The 24,816-nt window shown below is 34.9% G+C and overlaps 2 protein-coding genes across 6 annotated transcripts in view; both read left to right on the top strand.

Moving 5' to 3' along the window:
- The window catches only part of LOC142342786 (eukaryotic translation elongation factor 2-like), a 425,342-nt gene that overhangs the window by 60,370 nt on the left and 340,156 nt on the right, over window positions 1-24,816 (top strand). The window lies entirely within an intron of this gene.
- Window positions 1-24,816, top strand: part of LOC142342784 (filamin-A-like) — a 90,289-nt gene that overhangs the window by 18,899 nt on the left and 46,574 nt on the right. For 2 of the 5 annotated variants that reach the window (XM_075394351.1, XM_075394352.1), the window contains exons 2-11: window positions 15,063-15,280; window positions 15,898-16,186; window positions 17,023-17,158; window positions 17,880-18,001; window positions 18,622-18,719; window positions 19,141-19,275; window positions 19,768-19,899; window positions 20,341-20,418; window positions 20,670-20,832; window positions 24,263-24,345. In XM_075394351.1, coding sequence (XP_075250466.1) covers window positions 15,089-15,280; window positions 15,898-16,186; window positions 17,023-17,158; window positions 17,880-18,001; window positions 18,622-18,719; window positions 19,141-19,275; window positions 19,768-19,899; window positions 20,341-20,418; window positions 20,670-20,832; window positions 24,263-24,345 — 1,428 coding nt within the window. In that variant the 5' untranslated portion in view covers window positions 15,063-15,088. Of the gene's footprint in view, window positions 1-1,166; window positions 1,970-15,062; window positions 15,281-15,897; window positions 16,187-17,022; window positions 17,159-17,879; window positions 18,002-18,621; window positions 18,720-19,140; window positions 19,276-19,767; window positions 19,900-20,340; window positions 20,419-20,669; window positions 20,833-24,262; window positions 24,346-24,816 lie in introns of those variants that run through there. The other 3 variants (XM_075394350.1, XM_075394353.1, XM_075394354.1) reach the window with 3 other exon arrangements.

Here is a 24,816-nt window from a genome sequence, read left to right as displayed (position 1 = left end):
CTTATCTATTAGTTTAACTGTCGTATAATTTAAAGATATGTCATTATACATTTTTTTCTATCACTATGCTGCAACTTATTGTGCCATGCACAGACTCATACGAGCCGTTTTGTTACTCCTACGGCTATCTGAAAGCTGCAAGACTGGCCGTAGCTCTAAGCGGCTTCGAAAGCACTTCTGATTTGCTTTACAAACCACAGCTTTTTAAAAATGAATCATATTCACTCAATCAGTTACATAAATTGAATAACAACCAGACTGCTGTATTAATTAAGTTTAGCCAGAGTAATTTTGAATTGGCTAGCAACTTATTCATTTAAGGCCAATTATCTTAAAAATATTTTTGAGAGTTTAAGCACAATTATTGTTGTCTGGACGGCGAGTGGTACGTGAGCATACTTTCAACCGAAGTTATTGAAGTTAAAATTAATTATATTAGTTGATCAGTTTCTGGGCGGAACAGATCAGAGGTTTGTTTCAGCAGCAGTTCTTCATTTTAGTAAAAGTTTTTTCTTGTCTTCTAAAAAAATGTATTGCAATTCATCCTAGCCATTCATCTCCTTTAATGAACTTTGTCATTAAACAAAATATTAATCACCTGGTTTTGCGTTTCATGATAGATGTCATTTTGCTGATGTTTTGCTATACATATGAAAAAGTTTAATTTTCTGTTTAATGTTTACATTGTAGAGGAATGTGTACGTTCTTGAAGTCTAGTATAATTAACTTTACTCTCTATTCTTTCAAATTAATTTTTAATCTCTTCTGACTTGCATGTGAAAACATGAAATAATCTTAGTCGTAAAATTCGCCGAGGAATTATCATGCCGTACATTTTGCCCTCCAGGAAGATCGCAAAATACCAATATAGATTAAAGAACCTTGGCATAGGTTTTTGCAGCTCGTGTTTTATTTCTTGGGCTCTAGTTGTGTATCTACCAGTTCAATTTCGTAGCCAGACCATTGTGGTTGTTTACAAAATCTCTTTCATGGCGCCGTGAGATCAGTTTCTTATGGCGAAGCTTCAAAACACAATTTAAACCGTTGTACCTCAGTTAAGTCTTTCGTGCATGCTTTGAATTCTACATAGCTCGCATTCATTTTACGAAGGTCTGTTTTACCAAACAATGCAAGAATTCTGAAACGCCTCACAGAATTCCATGTAGGCTGCAAATGGAACCGTTTGTTTCCATTAAATCTCAAATGGTCATAGACTATACTCAAAAGTTAGGCCGTACACGTAGGTTGTTTTGTGTAATTAGCTTAACTGTTCCTGCAAATGCAAATGGTTTGGTTTAGTGAAGCTTTCGCTTTTGCCATTTTCTCATATTAGTTTCTATTTTAAAGTGGGGAAATATTCCCGGAATCGTTGTACGTAGAACAGATATGAACACTTCTGCGCGGCAGTTTTGAAGTATAACGTTTTAGCTGACCTGATTTGAGTTTCTGCACTTAGTTCTACTTTAAACCACTTTACAACACAAATGCAGTTAGTTTGAAAGTTAAACGTGAAGGTATTGCCAAGCTTTTGTGCGTTTCTTATCGCTCCAGTTTTGGAATTTTACTAAGCGCGTTTCAGAAACCATACAAAGTGTCTGAGTTATGTTACACACGCGCGACTTACCACGCAGGTCTGTTTATACATAGCTACATACCAGTTCCTAAAGCTGTCTGAGTTCCTGTGGAATAAGCCCGGAATTCCTGGGTTTCTAGATTTTCTTGGGTAACTTTAGTTTGTGTTGAAATATAAGAAAAGTTGCATAACTCTGGCGAAGTGATTTGCACAAGTTTGTGTATAAAAGAAGCATTGTCCAACTTTCGTTTCCTAGTGAGGAGCCGCGAGTTTTGCTTTGGCACGTATTATTATTACTTCTGCCCTGGTTAGTATTCATAAACGAGATTAAGGCACATTTATTATCAGTCGACGTAGTTGCAGTTCTCTCCTGGACAGCATACTTTCAGATTTGAGGTAAGATTTGCTGCATTATTTATCAGAGAAAAAGTACTACCAAAGATAATTTCTGAACGGATAAATTCAGCGATGACTCTAAAAATCCATGTATAAATTGTAATTTTGAATTATGAGCATCATTAATAGGCGGGAATTTCCATTCTTCGAGTTACGTTAATTTTTATGTCTTCGATGAAAAAGAGCAATATACTAATTTTTTAAAACTCAATAGATGTATAGCGTGTCCCATCAAATTGAAATAATCGAACGTTTCAAAAACACTGCCCACATTGCTCATTTGCATGCTTAATTGCAAGTTTTTGGCGTTTTTTGAACGTTCGATTACTCCAATTTTATGGGATAGACTATACTGATGAACGTTAATTGCATTTGAAGTTTATATTCTGAAAGTAGCCTAGAATCTGGATTATGTTCAATGGAATAATTATCAGATGATACGAGAATGACTGCATCTGGCAAAAGTTTGCTGAATTTTTGATCGTTAGTGTTTCGCCATTTAAGTGCAAGTTTTTTTAAGCAAACTTCGAATGAAAATTTTTAGTCCTTTCTTTATTCCTTCCATGTGCATGACCTCATTTGAAGCACTTGTTTGCGATTTGTTCACTATTTTCTGTAACAAATTTAATATCTTGTGGTTGGGGGGGACTATTAAGTCCTGCGGCCCGCAAGAGCAAGGCATGGCCCGCGAGGCCAAATGCGCTAATCTGATGATAAGAAACTAAATTTCTGTTTAATTACGGTAAATTAGAATAGAGCATAATACTTTGTCATTACTATCCCAAGTTGAAAAATTTAATAATAATCTATTTGCTGTCTTGAAGCAAATCGGTAATTGTTCCGACCCCCACTTTAGTGGGGAGGGAGGAACTATATACTCAACTGGGTTTTTTTTGTTCAGTCAATTTTGGCCGACCGATATATTCATCGTAGAGAATTGTGATTGGTATCTTTAAAAAGCCCGCCCAGCGTAGAATACAGAATTAAAAAGATTTTTTCGATTTTCATGTTTTACAGGGAGTAATCGAGGTTTAAAGTTTTGTGAACATCCGACTGTTTTTGTTCACATTTTCAGTAATTTTTGTTAAAATTTGGCACAATTGCGCTAATATAATTCAATATAAGTTAAAATTTTTAACGGCAGAGTGTTGTTGTTACCGATAGAGATAGAAGAGCGTTGCTGAATTGTTTGATTGAAGTTTTTTTGGCTAAAATTTATGATAAAATTTTCAAATTCACACTTTTTTCCATCAAAAATGGCACAAAATATGCTTTTTTGGTCCACTTTGTTAAACTTTGCCAGACTTAGTGACCTAGAAACCTTAACACAGACTCTCTAATCTCAAAAAGAGTGCTGGTTGCCATTAGGCGTCGTATGAAAGTCTTCGGGAATTAAAACTTTGCCGTTTTTTGCATATTTAACTCGATAATTATACAAAATGCATCTTTTTTTTTCAATATTTGAAGAAATCCGCTCAACAATTGGTCTAATTCGCAAATACTTGGAACACTTGGTCAGTTTGCAGGGCGCGTGGCAAAATCAAGGAGAGGTTCGATAATATAATGGACTCTTAGTTTTTTATTTTGATGCTGCCTTTTTTCAAAATATTTTGCTTTTGTTCTTTTAATGTTAATTACTGACAATATTTTTTCTTCACAGCTCCGTTAATGACAGCTCCAGTTTACGTAAATTTGAGGCGAAATATAGGTACAGTTTGTTTTCAAAAAACCGACGGGTTTTTATGACTTTGAGGAAGAGTTTTAGTAAAATTTAACTGAAATCTTGTCCTTTGCCTTCAATTGTTATTCTTTTGGCAGTCTGATTTTTCAAGTTTGACCACTGAAAGATCTAAATTTTCTCCTCAAGAGGTGCAGGTGAACTTTTTTATTTATTCGGTTGTTACGTAATGTCTCTTATGTTATTGAATATATTTGTTTTAAGGAAATTTCTGTGATTTTCTGTATTTGTCATTTTTTTTATATTTTAGTCAACATTTTGCTTATTCTCAGCGAGTACAGGTTACCCTTTCTTCCTTATTGAAAAAAAACTAATTTTTTGGCCGATTGTTTTAACAGAAGGTTTTCTTCTTTTTGGTACTGCGAGTTTTTATACAAATTTTTCTGATTTCTGTGTATAATTGCTAATTTTTGCTGTTGTTTTTGTTTCTTTTGTAAATTGTCGCATTATCTAACAATCTAACTGACAGAAGATTTACAGCTTTTGAAACTGAGCATAATTTTCGTTTTTATAACATATGGTTTGAAGGGCGGCGACACGGTTCTCTTGCGGAAATTGTTAGAGTTTTTTTGCCCTTTATTTGCTGTTAATTTTTGTTGTCATATGCCAAAAATTGTAACTAAAGGTCTCAGTGGCCAACTATTGACAAACAATTGAACTTAAATAATTGATATCGGTAAATAACTAATGGCTGTTTTGACTTTCGAATTATATTTCTAAAAATTAGAGTAGTAGTATTCTTCAACTTATCCCTTTTTGTTCTGGTTTGCGTTTTTTTTTCGTTTTTTACAATGTTGTACCATTTTCGTAAATTAGCCTCATTATTAAGAGCTCTTTTTAATGTTTTGTTTAATCAAACAATAATTTTCCTGTTGTTTAAACTTTTTAAATTATGTCTTCAGTGCTTAGATAATTTGTTTCAGAACAGTTTTGTGGAGTTTAGATACTTTCAGTTTTTGTGGTTCTTTTTGTTGTTATTTTTGTGATAGTCGTTTTACGAAAGGGTGTTATGATTATCAAAGGAGACGCACAGTAAGATGTTATATTCTCGTGGTTAATATCTTATAAATTTAATGGCTTCAAAACTGTGGTTTCGTAAAGTTGTTTTTGAAACTTAGTTCAGCTTGTATTTAATGTTATTTTATAGTCTTTTGATTTAGTCTCATTAATAACAATGTCGCAATCAGTTTTCCGAGTAGTTGCAAGACAAACTGTCAACTCTTTTAGTCGAAAGCTTTTGTTGGCTATAAATTTTGAAAAAATTTTTTAATAAAAAAGAGATAGATTTTTGAGATCTGCCAATTTTATTTCTGTTGAATTATAGCTGAGCATCTCTATATACAATTCACATCAATTATCTTTTGAAAGACAATTTTCTCTTCACAACGGTTTTATTTTCCTCAAATGTTCTTTCTTCTTGGAACAACTAGTTTTTTCATAAAACCAATTTTCTTGATTTTGGCAAACATGCCCCTTTTTTGTAGGTCTTTGTTTTCTTTTCACAGTATCACAATAATGGGCGTCATTTACAAATGTTTTCACCTGCAAAAATTGCAAACGAAGATTTTTATTGTTTTTAGTGATCACCTTAATATTTAATTGATTGGGGGGACATCGTTTTCGTGCATAATTTTTTGTGCATATTTTACCTGTTTGTCATTCTTTTTGTAGTCGTATGACATATCCTGGATAATGAAATGCCTCAGTTACTCTCTATTGAGGTATAAAAAGCTCTCTCAACGATTTAATTTGATGCGTAATGTTTCTAATCAGTTCGAATTTAATACTTTAATTTTTAAATTAAAAAAAGCAATGTTTTATTAAACTTTTGCCGCATTTGCTCATTTCTAGTCGACTTGTTGCCAAGTCGCATTGAGGAAAAGTCCCATGTTTTGTTCCAAAAAGTACCGTTTAATCTTCTCAGTATAATATTGATCTGATGCCCTTTTGATTTGGTTATTAGTGGTTTTCAAAAAATGGACAAGGAGTTTTGGTCGTAATTAATAATTGTAACTGTTTGATTTTTATTGCCGTCTTTCCTGGTAGTCATATTACGGTAGCTACAGGTCTCATAGACCCTCTAGAGTAGATTGTTTTATTCTTTTAGTAGTCTGTTGAACGATATGTTGATATGTTAATTTTTTTTATCTCTTCTTCATTTGTTAGACAATTAACTGAAAAATGTAGATGAGCGGGGTCGGAACTTATTGTGCGAACGCACATTACCGAGCCCCCTTGTTATTAATTATTATTAGTTGACAGAAGTTATTTTGACCCAAAGTTAGTTTTTGACCCAACGTTTTCAGAAGCAAAAGAATACTGGAAGTCGAAAGGTCTGTCATATAAATTTAGCAGATAAGGTTTTTACCTAGCAATTTGGATCGATAGATATTTTGTACTCGTGACACTGATAATTTATTTTATTTTTGACTCAATGACTCAATGAATTCTGCAGACAGTCATGAACAGACAACATAGTTCAATTTGAAATCATGAAATTTGAAATAAAGGAATACTATTGCAACCCATCGGCTAGTAATAGGTAAAAGAGTTCCAAATTTAGTCACGACGAATTAGGATCACTTATCATAAAAAAGGAGTAAACTCTAATAATTTCCATTATTATCGTGATAAGATGGATGGACCGGACCGCATTGGTGCATTAAAGAGAAATGGTGGCATAGTAAATCCTGTTTCATTAACTGATTTTTTTTTCAATTAACCAGAAACTCGAAACAAAGGTTTGATTTATGCAAAGCATTATTACAGCCTGATAGGTTTTTTGACATCAACGACAAAACTATTTGAAATGAAAAGCAAATTGATATAAATAGGAGAGCTTAGATTTCACATAAATCACTTTATAATTTGGATAGTTAATGACTGTCTGAAATAAACCTATAGGAGCAAATAAGTTAAGACAAATTTCTGGCTTCAATTGAAAACTAACGACTTATTGGCGACTTAGAAAAAAACTCACAAAAATTAAGAAGTTTTATCCATTTTTTTATTGAACGGAAATTTAATCTTATTTGATTTGTATGCGTGCAATTTTTTGATGAGAGGAAGCTGTAAAGGATAGCAATAATGTATCAAACCAAAGTTGCTTAAATTTATAAAACTGTACCTTGATTGATATATTGTTCCTATTGGACGAAGTTTTCAAAAATAAAATCCGAACACTAATTGCGGGATTCAGTTGTCAAATAAATTTAGAGTCGTAGCTCATGACGCTGTTATTGAATTCAAAAATTTTGAAGTTTACTGAAATTTTAACATTTGACGGCAGAAGGTTAAGTACAATTTTTAACCTGGGGTCATGAGTAGACACCGAACTGGAAAAAACCGAATATAATTAAATTAGATTTATCTGGGTTCCCAGATTCCCTTAAGTAGTAGAGTTTCTTTTAAATCGATGTGAAATATTGGAAAAGTTTGGGAACGTAGACTGCAAAACTCACTGAAACCTACCGAAAGCATATTTTCTGGAACAAGTTGAGAGCTGACTATTCTCTCTTTGTATAATCCTAATAACTGAAAGATTAGCTTAGCTGAGAAGCGCATTGAATTTGTAAAAAAGGCCGACGTTATGAACATTTTTGCTGAATACAATGAACCTAATTTTGAGATGCAGATATTTCTCTCACCCAGAACAGTTGACTTAAATTTAAGGTGGCCTTTAGATGTCGCTAGTGGTAACAAACACAAAGTTATGCGAATCTCCAAATAACGACACGTTGTCTTTTGGAATTCAAAATGATACCATTTTCAAAATTTACAAAGACAGTGAGGCACACAGACATAGATGCAGTGTCGTTTAGTGTGGCGTCTGAGTCGTATGCAATTTTATCAGGTTAAAAAAGATTTCGCTTTTATAGAAATAGAATCGGGTTGAAGAATAACTTTTTTCTATATCTTGCAAAACATACTTTTGGTTTTGTTTTTGTTTTGTTCTTTTAAGTGTTCAAAAAATCTTGAATGTTTTTTATGCCTCTGGTTTGATCATTTTTGAAGTCATATATTGTTCTTTTGTTCCATGTGAGAATTATCTAATTTCATAATACTGTTGAAATTAGATGTAGATACATAATTTGACTTTATCATTAACCGTTCGCCGTTTTTGTCAGTGGATCGCTAAATTTCATATGCTTTTGACATGATCTGTACAAATTTGAGTAATTTTGGTTGCAATGCGTTGTCATATATGTATTTCAAAAATGTTTTGCAAAAATTTCAGATCTTTCCCCCAATCTACCCTTTACACAATAGGCGGAGAGGGAGATATGTTAATTTAATTTAAGCGAGAAGTCTTCTGACCAAGTAGAGAAGAGTATTAACTTTTGGTGCATACTCTTATTATGCTAAATTATTAGATTAAAAAAAGTGATGCTACGGCACTTAGCTGAATTGGAACATCATGCTTTAAAGAATTGGCACTGAGCGGGTTTTCCGCGCGTCAATGTTTTGCTCTAAGCAGACCGCGGTTTTTGGATCAAATCCCAAAGGTAATGAGGGACGTAGCCGTGAACAGAGGTCCGCTGTCCCACTTCTGGTAATTTTATCTGATCTGAACGTTGGCTGATGTTTACAATCAATTGGCCGCTGTAACAGTCAATATAATCTATTGTAAGCACATAAAAAAAAAGAATTTAATTCTTCAAATATATACGTTTCAAACCACATTAAGTATTTCCCTCTCATACCATATCTTTCACGTTTTTTAGCAGTTTTTTATGATTTATAGTATCGACGGCTTTCTTCAAGTCTAAAAAGAACGAATTGGCAGCGTTCTTTTTTCCAGATTTACGAGTTTTTTCGGTGAGTTCTAAGAGTGCTTATGAGTTCTACAAGTGCTTCAATGGTGCTATCCTTTTCGCTAAAATCAGATTGATACCTTGAAAGAATTCCTAGTTTTTCGAAATAGCCGTATAGTCTATTAAAAACATTAATTCTCAAAAATTTTGCTCCAAATTATGAGAAGAGAAATTGGGCGATAGTTTTTTTTCTCCAAATTTGAGCCACTTATAAATAACAGGACGATCTTGGCTTTTTTCAGGCTGTATGGCAAAAGGCCTTCGTTCACTGACCGGTTAATCAACTTTGTAATTAATTTCAATGTGGTTGAAATTGAGGTCATCTCCAGAGGACGACACATTTTGTACCTTCGGTAAATTGCTTCAACATAACGCTTTGTTGTTGGGAAAAAGAACATGGAATGAGCAAAATTTGGGATATCAACATCATGTTTAGCAGTTAAATGATCACGAAAGGTTTCCTCAACGTTCGCAAAAAATTATTTAAGACATCTGCATTGTTTTTAACTTTCGGGAGCTTATAATTTTGCCGGCAAGTGTTCAAAAGCGGTGGATCATTAAACGTTTTGGATTTTCCTTTGATGTCATTCAGAAGTTTGTACCTTCTCCTCGAGTCTGTTGGGCAAGCTTGGAACCTCTTTTGATAGTACAGCTTTTTTGATTAGTTGTGCTCTTTTCCGAAAGTTAAGCGTCATTTTTGAAGTCAAATATTGTTCTTTTGTTTCTTGTGAGAATTATCTAATTTCATAATACTGTTGAAATTAGATGTAGATACATAATTTGTCTTTATCATTAAACGTTCGTCGTTTTTGTCAGTGGATTGCTAAATTTTATGTGCTTTTGATATGATCTGCGCAAATTTGAGTAATTTTGGTTGCAATGCGTTGTCATATATGTATTTCAAAAATGTTTTGCAAAATTTTCAGATCTTTTCCACAATCTACCCTTTACACAATAGGCGGAGGGTGAGATATGTTAATTTAATTTAAGCGAGAAGTCTTCTGACCAAGTAGAGAAGAGTATTAACTTTTGGTGCATACTCTTATTATGCTAAATTATTAGATTAAAAAAAGTGATGCTACGGCACTTAGCTGAATTGGAACATCATGCTTTAAACAATTGGCAATGAGCGGGTTTTCCGCGCGTCAATGTTTTGCTCTAAGCAGACCGCGGTTTTTGGATCAAATCCCAAAGGTAATGAGGGACGTAGCCGTGAACAGAGGTCCGCTGTCCCACTTTCTGGATTAAATCCCAAAGGTAATGAGAGACATAGCCGTGATCAGAGGTTCGCTGTCCCGCTTATGGTAATATTATCTGACCGGAACGTTGGCTGTTGTTTAGAATCAATTGGCCGCTGTTACAATCGATCTAATCTTTTGTGAGCGCATAAAAAGGAGTTTATTTCTTGAAATATATACGTTTCAAACCACTTTAAGTATTTCCCTCTCATACCATATCTTTCACGTTTTTTAGCAGTTTTTTATGATTTACAGTATCGAAGGCTTTCTTCAAGTCTAAAAAGAACGAATTGACAGCGTTCTTTTTTCCAGATTTACGAGTTTTTTCGGTGAGTTCTACGAGTGCTTGTGAGTTCTACAAGTGCTTCAATGGTGCTATGCTTTTCAATAATGTCAGATTGATACCTTGAAAGAATTCCTAGTTTTTCGAAATAGCCGTATACTCTATTAAAAACATCATTTCTCAAAAATTTTGCTCCAAATTGAGTAGGGAAATAGGGCGATAGTTTTTTTTTCTCCAAATTTGAGCCACTTATAAATAACAGGACGATCTTGGCTGTTTTCAGGCTGTATGGCAAAAGGCCTTCGTTCACTGACCGGTTAATCAAATCTGTAATTACTTTTAAGGTGGTTGGAATTGAGGTCATCTCCAGAGGACGACACATTTTGTACCTTTGGTAAATTGCTTCAACATGACGCTTTGTTGTTGGGAAAAAGAACATGGAATGAGCAAAATTTGGGATATCAACATCATGTTCAGCAGTTAAATGATCACGAAAGGTTGCATCAACGTTCGCAAAGAAATTATTTAAGACATCTGCATTGTTTTTAACTGTCGGAGGTCTATAATTTTGCCGGCAAGTGTTCAAAAGCGGGGGATTATTAAATGTTTTGGATTTTCCGTTGATATCATTTAGAAGTTTCTGCGTTCTCCTCGAGTCTGCTTGGCAAGCTTGGAACCTATTTTGATAGTACAGCTTTTTTGATTATTTGTGCTCTTTTCCAAAAGTCAAGCGCCACTTTTTGAATTCTTGAAACTTGGCTTGGTTTTGGCAACCTTTCTTCCAGTTTTTTTTGAGCTGTTTCCGATCTGACCTAATTTTAAGCAAAAATTTATTGAGCCAATTTGGCAGCAGATTTTTTCTGGGGGGACTGCAGATTGGGGTAAATCTATCAGTGACTTAAAGAAAAGTTTCATTAAAAACATTTAAAGCTTCTGAGCGAGTTGTAGCACTCAGCAATTTTCCACTACACTCTGACATTGCCACCCGGAGAGTTTCTACGTGGTTTTCTACAGTGCTAGGATTTCTCAGGAAAGCTGTGTCTCAAAACGTAGTTTTACGTTTAGGTTCCGAAAATACTCCGCATGTTCGATTAATTGGATCGTGGTCTGAAAAAGTTTGATTTTTAAGAATTTCACAGTTTAACAGATCAATATTTTGATACACGAAGTGATCAAGACAAGTGGAACTGGTATCAGTTTCCCTGGTTGCTGATTTTGCGAAAACCTCATAACCGTTAGATAATATACAATTCAGATATTTTTTTAACAATGCATTCTCTTGTAATGTATCAATGTTAAAATTACCACTGAAAGTTAGAGGAAGATAAGGGATTGGATGGTTTCCAGAAAAGTATACAATTATCATTAAATTTCATTTTGTTTTCCCTAGGTTTGTTATAAATAACCGCAAGATTTAGTTTTGCCCCAAATAATTCTGCATCCACTTTTGCTTTGAATCATTACTCCTCCTCCCCTGGATATTCTACTCTTCTGGATATGGATCTAAAACCCGGTATTAGATATTGTTTTCTTTCATCATCGTCACACAAAGGGGTTTCATATAGGCAGACATTGTGAGGCAGGATTTTTAAGCTAAAAATCGGAGATTCAAGATCCAGTAGGTGTTTTTTATTGATCTTACTTTGAGATGTAAAATTATCAATTCGTTCCTTTCTGTGTTAAGTTTAGTTTCGTTAAATACCGCTTCTTTCTTTTTACGTTCCTCGAAAGGGCTTTTTGGTCCATTTTGTATCTGGATTTTGAGGGGTCTTGAAGCCCTGTTCAATGTCGATTAAAGAATAATTGAGAAACAGACCACCTTCGAATAAGTTGTTGATTCTGTATTTCTTTCCGTCCATCCACCTGTAGTGTATGACCCCATCACGTATGAACGATGACGAGATCCCTTCGTCGCCTTTCATTAATTTGAGAAAGGAAAGCCTGGGTTTACTTGCTTCTTCGTGTCTTTTAACATTGTAGAAAGAGGAACTTTCTTCTAATTTACGTTTGTTTTTGAGGACTTCAATTTTTTGTTGCGCTTAGTAAATATAACAATGATTGATCTGTTCTTGTCTCGTGAAGGAAGTTGATGAGCAATTGAGATATCCGTTGCATCAACGTTATTATTTAGGTCAGCTGCTATATCCAGGAACGTTTGCGCTGTTTGAGTGTTAGTCTGTGTATCCATTATCACGACGATTTAACGTTTCTAGAAGCTATGTTTGAGAGAGTATCTTAAGATCTGTCACGGTTTCCTGCGACTTGGTGTTTGTTCCAATTTCATTGATAAACCTCGCAAACTTTTCGTCAGTTTTGCGCTGCATATCAGTTGTCATCTCTGAAATTTTGAAAAATTATCATTTTATCGCTGGTTTGTGTGAGCATTGTTTCCAGTTCTGAATCTTTTCATCTATTACTCTTCGGCGCGCTTTTTTACTTTCTTCAACGAATTTTTGAATTTTCCTAACTATTTTGTTAATTGTCGTCTTTCAGGCTGTTTTTTAGTTAGCCTATGAGGCTAGGAAAAATATCGTTGATTGCTTCTTTGATCCCTTCTTGGATTGTATTTTTTAGCTCTTGCTTTCTTCCGCTTCTCCGGCTGGACTTAGTGCCAAGAACGGCCTCTTATGACCTGAAGTCGGTTTACTTTCTTGTTGAACGCTTGTCAATGGTGTGAGTCCCAAAAACTTAAGTTGCGGTAACTCTTTTTGTATCTCTTCAGATGCTTTGCTACTGACACCGTTCAACGTTCTGTGGACTGCTCTCTGGATTGGAATCGGACATGATTAGGGATGAATAAATGGTTTAATGCGAAGAAAGTTTATTTGATTGGAGTTTTTTAGAATTCTGCTGCAAGGCAGAATTCTAAAATTCTGCCTTGCGTAATTTAACAAGGCTGAAGCTCGGTTTCAACAATGAGCTAAAATAGGATTATTGGAATTTAATCAAGCTTCTTAATACTATGAAAAAGTCTCAATTTAGGTGACTCCCCGGACTGCCTCGAGCCAGCTGGACTCAGAGACGTCTAGAGATCCTCCCAAATTGGAAGAAAGCACGTGAACCGCACGTATACAATTAACCTTTGTCCAAGAGCTAGCTAACAATGACACAAAACAATGAATAAATAGACATTAGTTTTAAAAATCCATGATAAATATTGGCGAGTTTTTTATTCGGCTTCTTTTTATTCTTTTTCTTTTTGGCTTCGTTTTTTCTTGGTCTGCTCTTGCGTTTTCGAGTTTTCGTTCTATTATTCAACTTGTACAAATTTTTTTTTTCTCGTATTATGATTTTAATAAAATTAAGTTCAATCGAAACGTGATGATGGACATCAGAAAGCTGGTTTTCATACCATTTCTATTTTTGTTTGAATTTCGGTAGCAAATGACTCCTTCCGTTAATTGCTCGCCCAACTTTTAAGTTACACAATTCGTCAAAAATGTCTGGAGTTCCTTTTCTTTGCAAATATACAATACCTACTACATAACAATCAAATCTTTTCAGAGCATGAAAACAGTTAATCTTTTCTCAAAGCAGTGTCGATGTTCGAATGGTAAGGTGTGATTGAATTACTAATCACGTCATACCAAATAACCACATCTGATCTGTGCTGGAGAATACCTCTATCTAACAGAAGTTGGACATTTTTGAGTTTGTTTCGAGAGTTATGATTGAAGCTCAGTGATTTCCTTGTGAAGGCTTGTTTTCCCCCAATGCAGCCTGGTGACTTCTGTAGAGCTCTCAATAAACAACTGGCTCCGAGCAAAATAACCATTTATTGGAACATTCACAAATAACTGAAAGACTTGTGATAAACTTACGAAACGGCAAGGCTATTTGATAAATTTTTCACAACAATTAGGTATAAATAATCTTCTTGGCCATATGAGATTGTGGCTCTTGAGAATGATTGTTTTTGTGGTAACAAGAAAAAACGGGAAATTCTTTATTTGCAAAATTAACCACCTTGATTTTTTTTTGAATTTCATCATTCATGATGGAGCTTAAATTGCGAAGAAATGAGAAGAGAATTTGGCTCTGCCTAAACGTTTTTGTGCACTCTATAATATTGAGTAAATTTGTTTTTTGGCACATTTGAAATATAAGGGTAAATATAGAGACTCGAGTCTAAGAACATCTTTTTTTTTTAATTTTGGTCAGTTAAGTTAGCGATATGAGTAGATGTATTCGTCAATTGGGCACATTTTCTGTATAATGTTTTAAGTATAATTTTCCAACAAAAGGGCATTGAAACCAGTCGATGCTTCTTGAATAGCTCATCTCTCAAATCTTTGCAAAAATTATCATAACTAGGTCAGCCAATTGTATTAATAACCACTAGAGGCTATGGATTTTATTAAATATTCCATTCCACTAGTATGTCTGTTTAATGGTTTAACATAGCATATTTGTGCACAGAAGCATTGCATATGCTGAAGAGAATTAGCGAGACGCACCAAATGTTGCATTTTGTTGTTACTCCATGGTCTCAAACACTGGGAAATTTTCCAACTTGAGATTAAAAATATGCCAAGTTGTTTGTTTGGTTATTCTCAGATCATGTTAAAACGAATCAGCCGTTTCTTTTACCATTACTTGTATTTGTTATTCAAGTCATTTTTCTAATTATTAAAAGTAAAAAGTCGTATTCAGAACTTATCTTGCCAGAAGATTGCGTATCTTTTCAGATTACAAATTTTTTCTTAACAGCAAAGACAATGACATGTTTGCACTTGGCAAGATAGATAATTGTAAAATTTTACATCTAATATTCACCGAAATGTTTTGCACTAAAAAGTACTGGATTGAAAACCAAAAAATGAACTAATTCACTCTAGAAATTTAAAAAATTCACACATAGCGTAGAATAAATTTGGTTTCATTATGGCATACCGGGAGGTTTCTGAAATCCAGCCTCGCAAGTTTAAACCGTTACCCATTACCTCTAACGGAAGTGTCGATAGTTCAGAACACTCTGAACATGATACAACACGTTCGAACTCGTTCAAACCTGTTCTAGAACGAACTCTCCTTAATCGGGTCATCATGGATCAACAGCAGCAACAATACATGTATGACCCCAACAATGCCCAGAATGGGGGACAGGGCCAGTACATGATGTCACCCCAGGGGGGTCAGATGCCTCATTATCCGATGCCACCACAGTTTGAAGGTCAGCCCTACATGCCTCCGGAATCGGACGAAGATGAAGAATATGACGAAGAACGACTCATGCAGGTTAGCTTACTGAAATTTTGTTTTGATTTTTTTTGTATTAACTTTTTAATCGTTTTTTTTTCTGCCCAATTACAGCAGAACGCTTAATTAGGCCAGTAGCACTAGTTATCTGCTGCCCTTCTACTGCTCAAATTTTGGACTTTTCCTGTTTTGGTTTCCATGGCCAATTTTTTGGAAGTGACTATAGCCGCTCTTATGCAATAACACCATTGCTGCCAAATTTTTTTGACAAAAATATACGTAGATGGGATTATCTATTTTACATTTTAATTAAAGCGATTTTTTGCTCCAGTTTAACATTCCTAGATAATAGATTTTGAAAAATTGTCCTTTGACCGCGGCATTTTCCAATCCAGGAAACTTTAGTTTTGTTCAGTGACACAGTTTTCCATGGATCGAGTACAATTTATTGAATGCTTATCTACGGTTATTGAACGCGTTCAAGAAAATGTCTGTATTGTGACAAACATGACAAAGCAGAAGTTTAAAATTCACTTTGACATTAGCAACAAAAATTGATTGCAAGGCGCTGAATTTTTTTATTGAGTACCAGTTTCCTGCCTCCTATCAACATTGCAAACGCGAAAATGAAAGGTAGATAAGTTAGATTATTTCAGGCTGAGCGAGAATTGTCTGAAGACGCTCCTTGGAAAAAGATCCAGCAGAATACTTTCACCAGATGGGTCAATGAGAAACTGAAGGCCACGAATGACCCATTGATGGTAGTGGAGAACCTACAGTTGGACTTCAAAGACGGAATCAAACTGGCAAGGCTTGTAGAGGTTCTGGCAGATAAGAAGATCCCTGGTATCACCAAAAAGGCTCGTATCCAGATCCAACAGCTGGGTAATATTACGGCTGTCCTGGACTTTCTGAAGCGAGAAAACATCGATCTCGTGACAATTGGTACGTTAGCATTAAAAAATACTGACAGAAATATATAAATCTGTTTTATAGGCTCTAATATATTCATAAAGTCGGATTTTATTTTTCTCGATTCTACCCATTACCATTTACTTTAGTTTACTACAAAATTTTGGGTATATCAGATCTAGATTAGAATGTGAGTTTCAACTGGAGTACAGTTTAAATTAAGTCCTGATTGTGCAATGAAAATAGACATTTTTATTTAACAAGTTTTGTTTATTGCGTTTTTTCTCTTAACTTCTTGCTAAACGATATATCGTGATTGTGTCTATTGATTTTTATATGAGATAGAGATTTTTTTTTCTGATTTGAGAAGCGTATAACAATGAATTTTCTTGTGGTTAGCTTATCAAAACATTTAAAAATTTACTGTGATTGAAAGCCAGCGGGAGCACTTTTAGATCAGCTGTTATGTTCCCAAGTATCTCTGTATATGAAATCGATCTCGTTTGAAATCGGACACATAAAAATATTTTTTTAATAAAACATGCAATCTCGCAAAGAGTGACTTAGACTATTTTTTGAAGTCCAAGGAGAAGGTCCAATCAACATGTTCTGTCTGCGTTGAATTAATTCACTATTTGTTCGTTTTTTAAAAGAAAAGCAGTACTCATATTGAACAATGCTAAAGAAAATTTGATAATCTGATAACTAGTACAACTACTCTATAAACATAAAATTAGCTTCGTTTTTATTTTAAGACGGTTGGTATTTTAGGCACTCACTTGTCACTTGTGCTTATCACCTGCTGAAACCTCTCAGATCCGGTGGTTATCACTACCCTTTCAACTTTGGATATGTTCGGGATGTTTTAGATAGCTCCCACATAAATGCGGGAAACATGAAACTCATCCTGGCTCTGATCTGGGCTCTGATTCTGCACTACTCAATTGCTCTTGCAAGGTGGAATGACGAAGATGACCTTGAACAGAGCAAGAGTGGACGAGAAAGGTGAGATCAGGGAAAAGAATTCATTCCATTGTCTGAAAAATATTAAGGGTTAAAAAGCATTGAAATTTAAATGGCCAATGTCCAGATGTTCAATTGTTTGTTTTTAATTGTACTCGAACGAAGTGCGTCGCAATTAATTGAATCATGTTAGTCTTTATTTTGAGTATTTCGTTACCTTAGTTTTTGTTATTTTGAGTTTTTGATTTTATCTGACAAGATTTAACTTTTTGGAAACTGGACAAATTGTTAGAGCGGCTCGGGGCCATTTTAACATTTTTATAGCGGTCTAACCAAAGTGGATGGGCTGTTTACCGGAACTTCTTCAAATTGATGCTTCTTCCTTATATCGACTATAGTTTAATTACTAGATACCGAAAGGATGTCGTAGTGGGGCTGGAATCTGAATGCTCCGAACTTTCAGCAGCAGAAAATAAAGCTATTCTTTTTTGAGAGGGCTAGGATCGAGATCGGATCGTTTTTCGGATATTTCACGTGCGCTATACATTCTATTTGATAAAAAAATAAATGCGTTTACTGACTGGCCAGCTGCGTTGCATAGCTGTTTGCAGCTCTGTAATTCTGAATTTTAATGATATTCATATGTTTTAGCCTGATATCTTTCTTCTCGCTGATTTACGTTTATTAATCATTTATAGTTTAGTTTGCTTGTATGTGGCTTCTGGTGAAGGGTCCTCTGGTATTACATAATAACCTTGTTCAGGCTTCTTAAGTGGATGGACAATTACGTCACTGGCCACTACTCTGGCCCTAAGATCAACAACTTTAACAAAGACTGGAACGATGGTACCAAACTGGGAGCTCTCGTTGACTCCAAGGCTCCAGGTATGACCTCACCGAGTGTTTTGGTATCTAATTTGACCTTTGACCTTTTAAAGGCTGCTTTCTTGGGTGAATAAACACCTGAGCTTTGAGGACTACCCTGATGATTGTGAGGGTTTTGACAATGACGAATGGGGTTCGGGTTTGAGACTCGCCGCCATTACCAACTCTTTAAAACCCGGTGCAGTATAATTATTGTTAAATGTGCTCGCAGAAATTGTTTTTGTTGGTGGTGGTTATAAACGATGGCTTGGTAAACAGGGGCTCATGTTCTGTTTTGGGATAGAATTCTTCGTTGGGTAGGTTTTATAACATCAGATTTCAGATATCGTAATTTTAATGGAAACTGGAAAAAAGACGAAATTGCTCACGAAATAAACAAAGAATACTTCTGACTGGTTAGTTAATGGGTCTTTTTGACGAAATTTATGAAGCTGTTTTGTTTTCACGCTGCAACGCCAATTCACAGGAATTACGAAACCAAATTTAAAAATCCATAGAGTATTATTCGATGGAATTGGTTGCTTCTAATTGTGCTGATTTTTGTTTTGCGGCATTTAACGTTTCTATCGTTATAATTACCTGTGACTGATTGAAATAATGATGTAAACATTACACTTTAGGATTGTGCCCTGACTGGGACGAGTGGAACCCCAACAATGCTTATGACAATGCCAACAATGCCATGGATCTTGCTCAGAATTACCTCGACGTCCCCAAGGTAAACTTTTAATAATTTTGACAAACGCGCCTTTTTCGAAAAGTTCACGAAGAAAATTTTTTCACAACATTTGGAAAATAGTTTAACCAGCAATGATCCTAATGTTATTATACATCAGTACTGAGTTTTTGAACTCTAAAAGTAATTCGATTATTCAGGCTATTAAGTCTTTCAAAAAGTAGAACAGATAGCTTCTAGAGAGCAGAAGATCTATTATCAATTAATGGCGGAAATTTTATACGACTTTGATATATATTTTTGATATATTATTTCTGATATATTTGGGCTGATTTGGGCTGACTGCGACGTACGATGCTTCAAAATTGACTGCACTGAAATGAGGTTCAGGTACAGTGTAGCCAAGCTAGAAAAATGTAAAGCATAAAACTGTTTAAGCTAATCAGATATATGATTGTTGCAGCTGATTGCACCTGAAGAGATCATCAGTCCATCTGTGGATGACAAGGCTGTGATGACATACCTGTCTCAGTTCCCAAAGGCCAAGCCAAAGCCGGATGCCCCTCTCAAGCCATTCTGCAAGCCACAGAGGGCAAAGGTATAGCAGTGATATTATTTATCCATGCAATATGGTCATTTCGCATCTGGATTTTGTATTACATATAGCTATCTTTCTGTGTTACTTTTTTCCCTAGATTCGAAAATAAAAATTTTTATTACAGAAATATTTTTTGAAATTAGCTGTTAATTTCTCTGAAAATATTACAGAGCCATATTTTGAAGAAGTATGTGCACCTGAATAGATATTTAACATTTATATTATCCACTGACATCCGAAATTAATAGTATAAAATAAAAACTACAGGTATTACAGTTAGGGAATGTCGAAAAAGATGATTAGGTTTTCTGCTTTTCTTTCGTCCTGTTTCAGGACATTGAAAACGACTGTGATGGCATTACAGTCTATACGATCAATACGTTCTGGTTATTTGAACTTTTCAGTTCCATTAACACAACCAGACAGGAATAATAAATTTATTGCTCCCATAAAAGTCTAGTCAAACTGTGACTCATTGTTGTGGTATTGTAGGCGTATGGACCAGGCGTTGAGCCAGAGGGCTGTGTGGCGAATGTGCAAACCCACTTCACCATTGAGACATACGGAGCTGGACAGGGAACAGCCGAGGCGGCAGTCTGGGATCCGAGTGGAACCCAAGTCACTGTTAGTCACCACCACCTCCGGTTTTATTATTCATTATTGTCTGAATTGTAAATTGTCTGGAATGTGAAATGCAATGTAAATAAAGGAACAAACTCAATTACGGGTGTTTGCTTCAGGTAACGTTGCCCAATTTGAGGTGCAAGTTTATTATGGCAATTATTGTTACCTATAAGCTATAGATGGCAGACAGTACATGTCAGTACAATTACTGCGTCACAGTATGGATTAATTACGTAGCATGTATTTTCTACAGGCTTTTTTCGAGAAGGTTCCCACTTGATTTGGACACAATAACTCATAATTGCTGATATTACTCAAATCTTTTTAATTTTTCGCTTGTAAATTTGATCATGTAAACCGAAAATGTGGCTTTAAAACACTGTTCAATTATTTTTTTTTTGTAAAAATGAGATGTGGTATCGTAGTTTTTTTTTGTTTTAGACGCAGATAACTTTCAACAATGACCATTACAAGACGTACAGTGTTACTTACACACCATTGGTTGCTGGACAGCACAAGGTTTGTTTTTATCATGTCTTAAGTGCCAGTAGTTTCACGGGAAAATCTTGTATAACTCTTGGTTCGCTTTGCGATATAAATATTTTCGCTCGATATTTGAGACTTAATTGATGTAATTTCGAATTAATTTTCGAGTTCTGATAGCACTCTTTTTTTCCGTGAATTCCTGAAGTGAAAATATTTCGTTTTATTGAGAAGGTGTTCGATGCTGATGTATTTTGCGAAACCATTTTTGATTCCACTGTTTTTAGGTGGAAGTGCGCTGGTCTGGCATGCAGATCAAGGACTCTCCGTTCACAGTAAACGTGGCGGGAGTTGTGGGAGATGCCTCCAAGTGCAGAGCTGCCGGACCTGGTCTGGCTGTAAACGGACTGCAAGCCAGTGTGCCTACCTTCTTCGAAGTGTTTACCGAAGGTCTGTTTCAGCAGAATTTTTGTTTCGAGTAGTGGCATTTCATGTCGGGATGTTATATAATAGTTCTAGAAAACATTGTATAGTTTTATCTTCTTCTTAAAAGTTTCAGAGGGAGAATTAAGGCATTTCAGACGCCGTTTTATCCTTCTATCTCCTTACTCTACTTATCTAACTTGGGTACTTCATGTCCAAATATTTTGTAAAGAAATTTTGAAACATATGCGAAGCTGACTTTTTTCCTTCTGGCCAAATTGGAAATTTCAAGCATCCCCACAATTTTTGGTACCATAATAACGCTCTTGTAACGCGGATTTTAACGATATAGCTTTTAACAATATTATGGGAAATTTTTTCCATGGGGATATATAAGATCATCGTCAGAAACGCGATTTTCTGAATATCTTGTTCAAATTGGTTTTTTAAACAGATATCAATAGCCTCTAAACGTTAGCCAAGATTTTGCTACTAAAAAAAGGAAATCATTTTAGGGGTTTTTGAGGTGCATTTATTGTGTAAAATTCAACATAAAAAATTCTGTGAACTCTACTTTTAATTTTTTTAGTCTGTTTGGTCTCTAGAGGACCACAAAGAAGACTTCACGCAGCTTCGATTTCGGTTAATTTATAGCATCGTTTAAAAGATGTAGTAGATATGTAGTAGATTTTGCATGTACTTCAGAAAAGTTCGCGCATAGATTTTGAAACAAAATTTTTTGTTTAACTTTGAAACATTTTTGTCAATAATTTTTTGTCAATAATAATAATTTTGCTAGCTTGCATGCTTGATAGCCTTTGGTTTTTTGACGACCATACCGGTTTCAAAGGCAACAGCACAGGTCACATCAGCAATGATACCTTTTTTAATATCGAAGAAATTAATTACTCTTTTTCTGTTTTTGATTGAATGCGAATTTCTACTGGCTTCCAAATTTTCCTATTGATAATTTTTTTAAGGAAGTATTTGGCTTTAAAGATATTGAGGCAAAAAATTTTAATTTTGGAAACTTGTTGTCTGTTTTGTTTTTAATGAATTAAAGAAGTTTGATTTCATATTTGAACTTTCGCGGTTTCTTAAGACATTTTTTTGTGAAAAGGTTCAAAACAAAACAGTTTCAAAATATCCGTGAAATATGCAATATCTTCAATTTGTTCAGCCTTTTAATTTTTTATTACTCCCAGCTTTACTCTCTTACTAACTTTATTTCTCGGAATCGTGAACTCGAAAACTGCCGAGAAAGCACTTGAAATGTCTAAAAACTTGTACTTCTAATGAGTTTTTCTTTGTTAATAAGAGTTCTTGTTTACTTCTTTGATCTCTAGTTGTCTACGATGGGGATTTTAGATACCAGGATTTTATATTTTTCTGCAGCAAGTTGCAGCAGGCATTTCTCATTAAAAATCAGGTTTCTTGCCTCCTGCTTTCAAAATGGGCGGATCTTTTCTGCTCGGCACCCGCTTTGTTTTATACCCCCATTTATACATGTTTAAAGATACTGTTAAAATTAAGAGAGTTGATTCATATTCATATATGAACAATATGCATTCAGTAAAAGCTAGCTTTGCTATCGTTTGAGTGTATTACGTCTCTCAATTAAAAATGGTTGCATTACAATGTAAGCTTGAAAAAAATTTCTATTATATCATTTTTGGTGTTATCAGCTACATTAAAAGCTCAAAGTTTTTGAGTTTTTCGGGAAACCATTTTTAAAGTGACCTCAGTATACCGAGTGGAGATATCTCTTTTACAATTCGTGATAACTTAGTGTAGCAGAAAAGATCCAAATGGGAAAAAGTGAAGTGGAGAGTTAAATCCGAATCTTTGAAATTAAGAGAAAGAAATTGAGGCGTGGTTTTGAACTGGAACTTGATACTCATAATTTGAATTGTAATTGGAACACGAAAAGTTTCTAGATTATCTTTTATCATTTGAAATCTTTTGCAGGACTGAAATTAATGGGATTTAATAAAAATTCTCTCGCTTTTGTCTTATTTTTAAAATATCTAAGAAAACCATTGCGCGGAGATTTAAACTTGACAATCTCATTTTCTTATATAGCGCCCTACTTACGAACTGATAATTTTAAAGTTAATTTTTGTCGCTTTCCTCATGATTGGGTCGACGAAATTTCTTTCCGTATTGAGGAAAAGTTTATGAGAAGCACGTTTAAGCAAGCTCGTTAAAAGTCTATGACAAGCACGTATTGCAGTTTCGTTTAATTGTAATAACAAACTGGTGACCTCGTGATCAATGACCTGTTGGAGCTAGTAGAATCAATGAACTCTCTGATTTTAGAATCATTAGTTTGGCGTGAAAGCTTTGCACAAATACTCATACTCTGATTATCTCGCTCTCGACACCACCTAAAAATACCAGAGAGCTGCAATCTTTAAAGCAGCTTTTTTTAATTGTTATTTTTATTTTTTCTGTTGATTAATTTTGTGCTGTCTCCTATTAAAAGGTATCACTAATGAAATTGAAGCGGTGTGCTTTTTCGCTTGGCACAAGATTGATGACGGAAAAAAGGCGGAATGGTTCGCAACGGTTGCATTTGACGAAATTCTTTATGCATCATAATTGGTCGATGCCGAATTCTTTCGGTGTCACCTTTGCCGGTGCTTGTACAAATTGCTCGTAAAATGGCTTGTAAAATTTATCGTTTACCCAACCAGGCGCGTTGGAATTAGTTGAAAAGCAGCAACAAAGTGAAGGCGGATTGAGAACTTGATCGTTGCTTGTCCGTACACCGCTTAGTGATAGTAGCTGATGTGCTTCACCGTCTCAAACCTCACTTTCCATTGTTATCAATAATTGATATTTTTCGCACACGTTCATATTCATAATTAAGTTCCTAGGAATAAATCGTTTCATTAGCAGCTGAATTTGATGCTTTTTTGAAAAACCGGTTTAATGCGAAGTGATCATATTTGGACTTCGTAGATTTAATAAAAGACGGTACGTGAGGCACAATACTTTTTCGTTTGTCTTTTATCTATGCCCAATTGAAGCGACTAAAACTAACGGTAACTTTGCTGTTTTCAAATTAGTTGAAACTTTGTTGCTAGAGCTGCGTTGTTGTTCACATTAGTTTTACTCCGGCTGAATAGATTTTGAAGCAGTGGCACAGTGTGCTTAATATCTGAAAGGGGTCCGTTCAATTAAAAATTAATTTATCTAAATAGGCCCTTGTGTTTGTCTTAGAAGCAAATCGACTCGGCTTTTAGCCTCTCTTGTGGCTTTATTATCTTGCCAAGTTCAACGCTTTCTTAAAATAAGAGTAATTGTGTAAGTTGTTTTTAACAATAGTCAACGTTTTGAGACCTTTCATTGAAAGAACTAGTAACAAAGAGTCTGTTAAAACGTAAAAGGCGTTTGTTTGTTTGTTTGTTTGTTTTGGTGGGCGTATTTCGATTCGTGACTTGATGACGTTTAGATGCTGGAAGTGGAAATGTGGAGGTGTACATTACGGATCCGAATAGTCGACCTGAGAGTGTTCAGATGAGAATGGACCGAACTGTAAGTTCTCATATCTTATCTATTCATACCTTGAATCATTTGCAAATATGTATACTTATTTTTGTATCATGTCGACAGTTTTGTCCCTCACCTCTCATTCTGTTCTATATATGAGGGTATTTTCAATTATAGCCCCTTTTTCTATTGTCCCCAACGTAGTAGGGGCCGCCAAATCCATCGTAATGGGGAAATAGGAATTATAATGCAGAAGCTTTAATACTAGTTTGGTGTCAGGACATTATACCCATAATACCAAAATACCCAATTCCAAAATACCTATCAATTAGTTCACGCTAATTCCAGGTTGCTAGAACTTGTTCAAGACCTCTACAATGAGTCATTGTTTAAATTTCTGATTTTATATACAACTGCAGTTAGCAGAAGACGTTGAATTTTAATTCAACGTTTTTTAATTCAACCATGCACGATCATGTTACTTCTCCATTGCACATGAATGTGTGTGTGTGTGTG

Source organism: Convolutriloba macropyga, chromosome 7 (genome assembly GCF_964194025.1).
Source record: "Convolutriloba macropyga chromosome 7, txConMacr16.3, whole genome shotgun sequence".
Taxonomy (NCBI): Eukaryota; Metazoa; Xenacoelomorpha; order Acoela; family Convolutidae; genus Convolutriloba; species Convolutriloba macropyga.
Note: the sequence above shows the minus strand (reverse complement) of the source record. Positions and strands in the feature narration are given on the sequence as shown.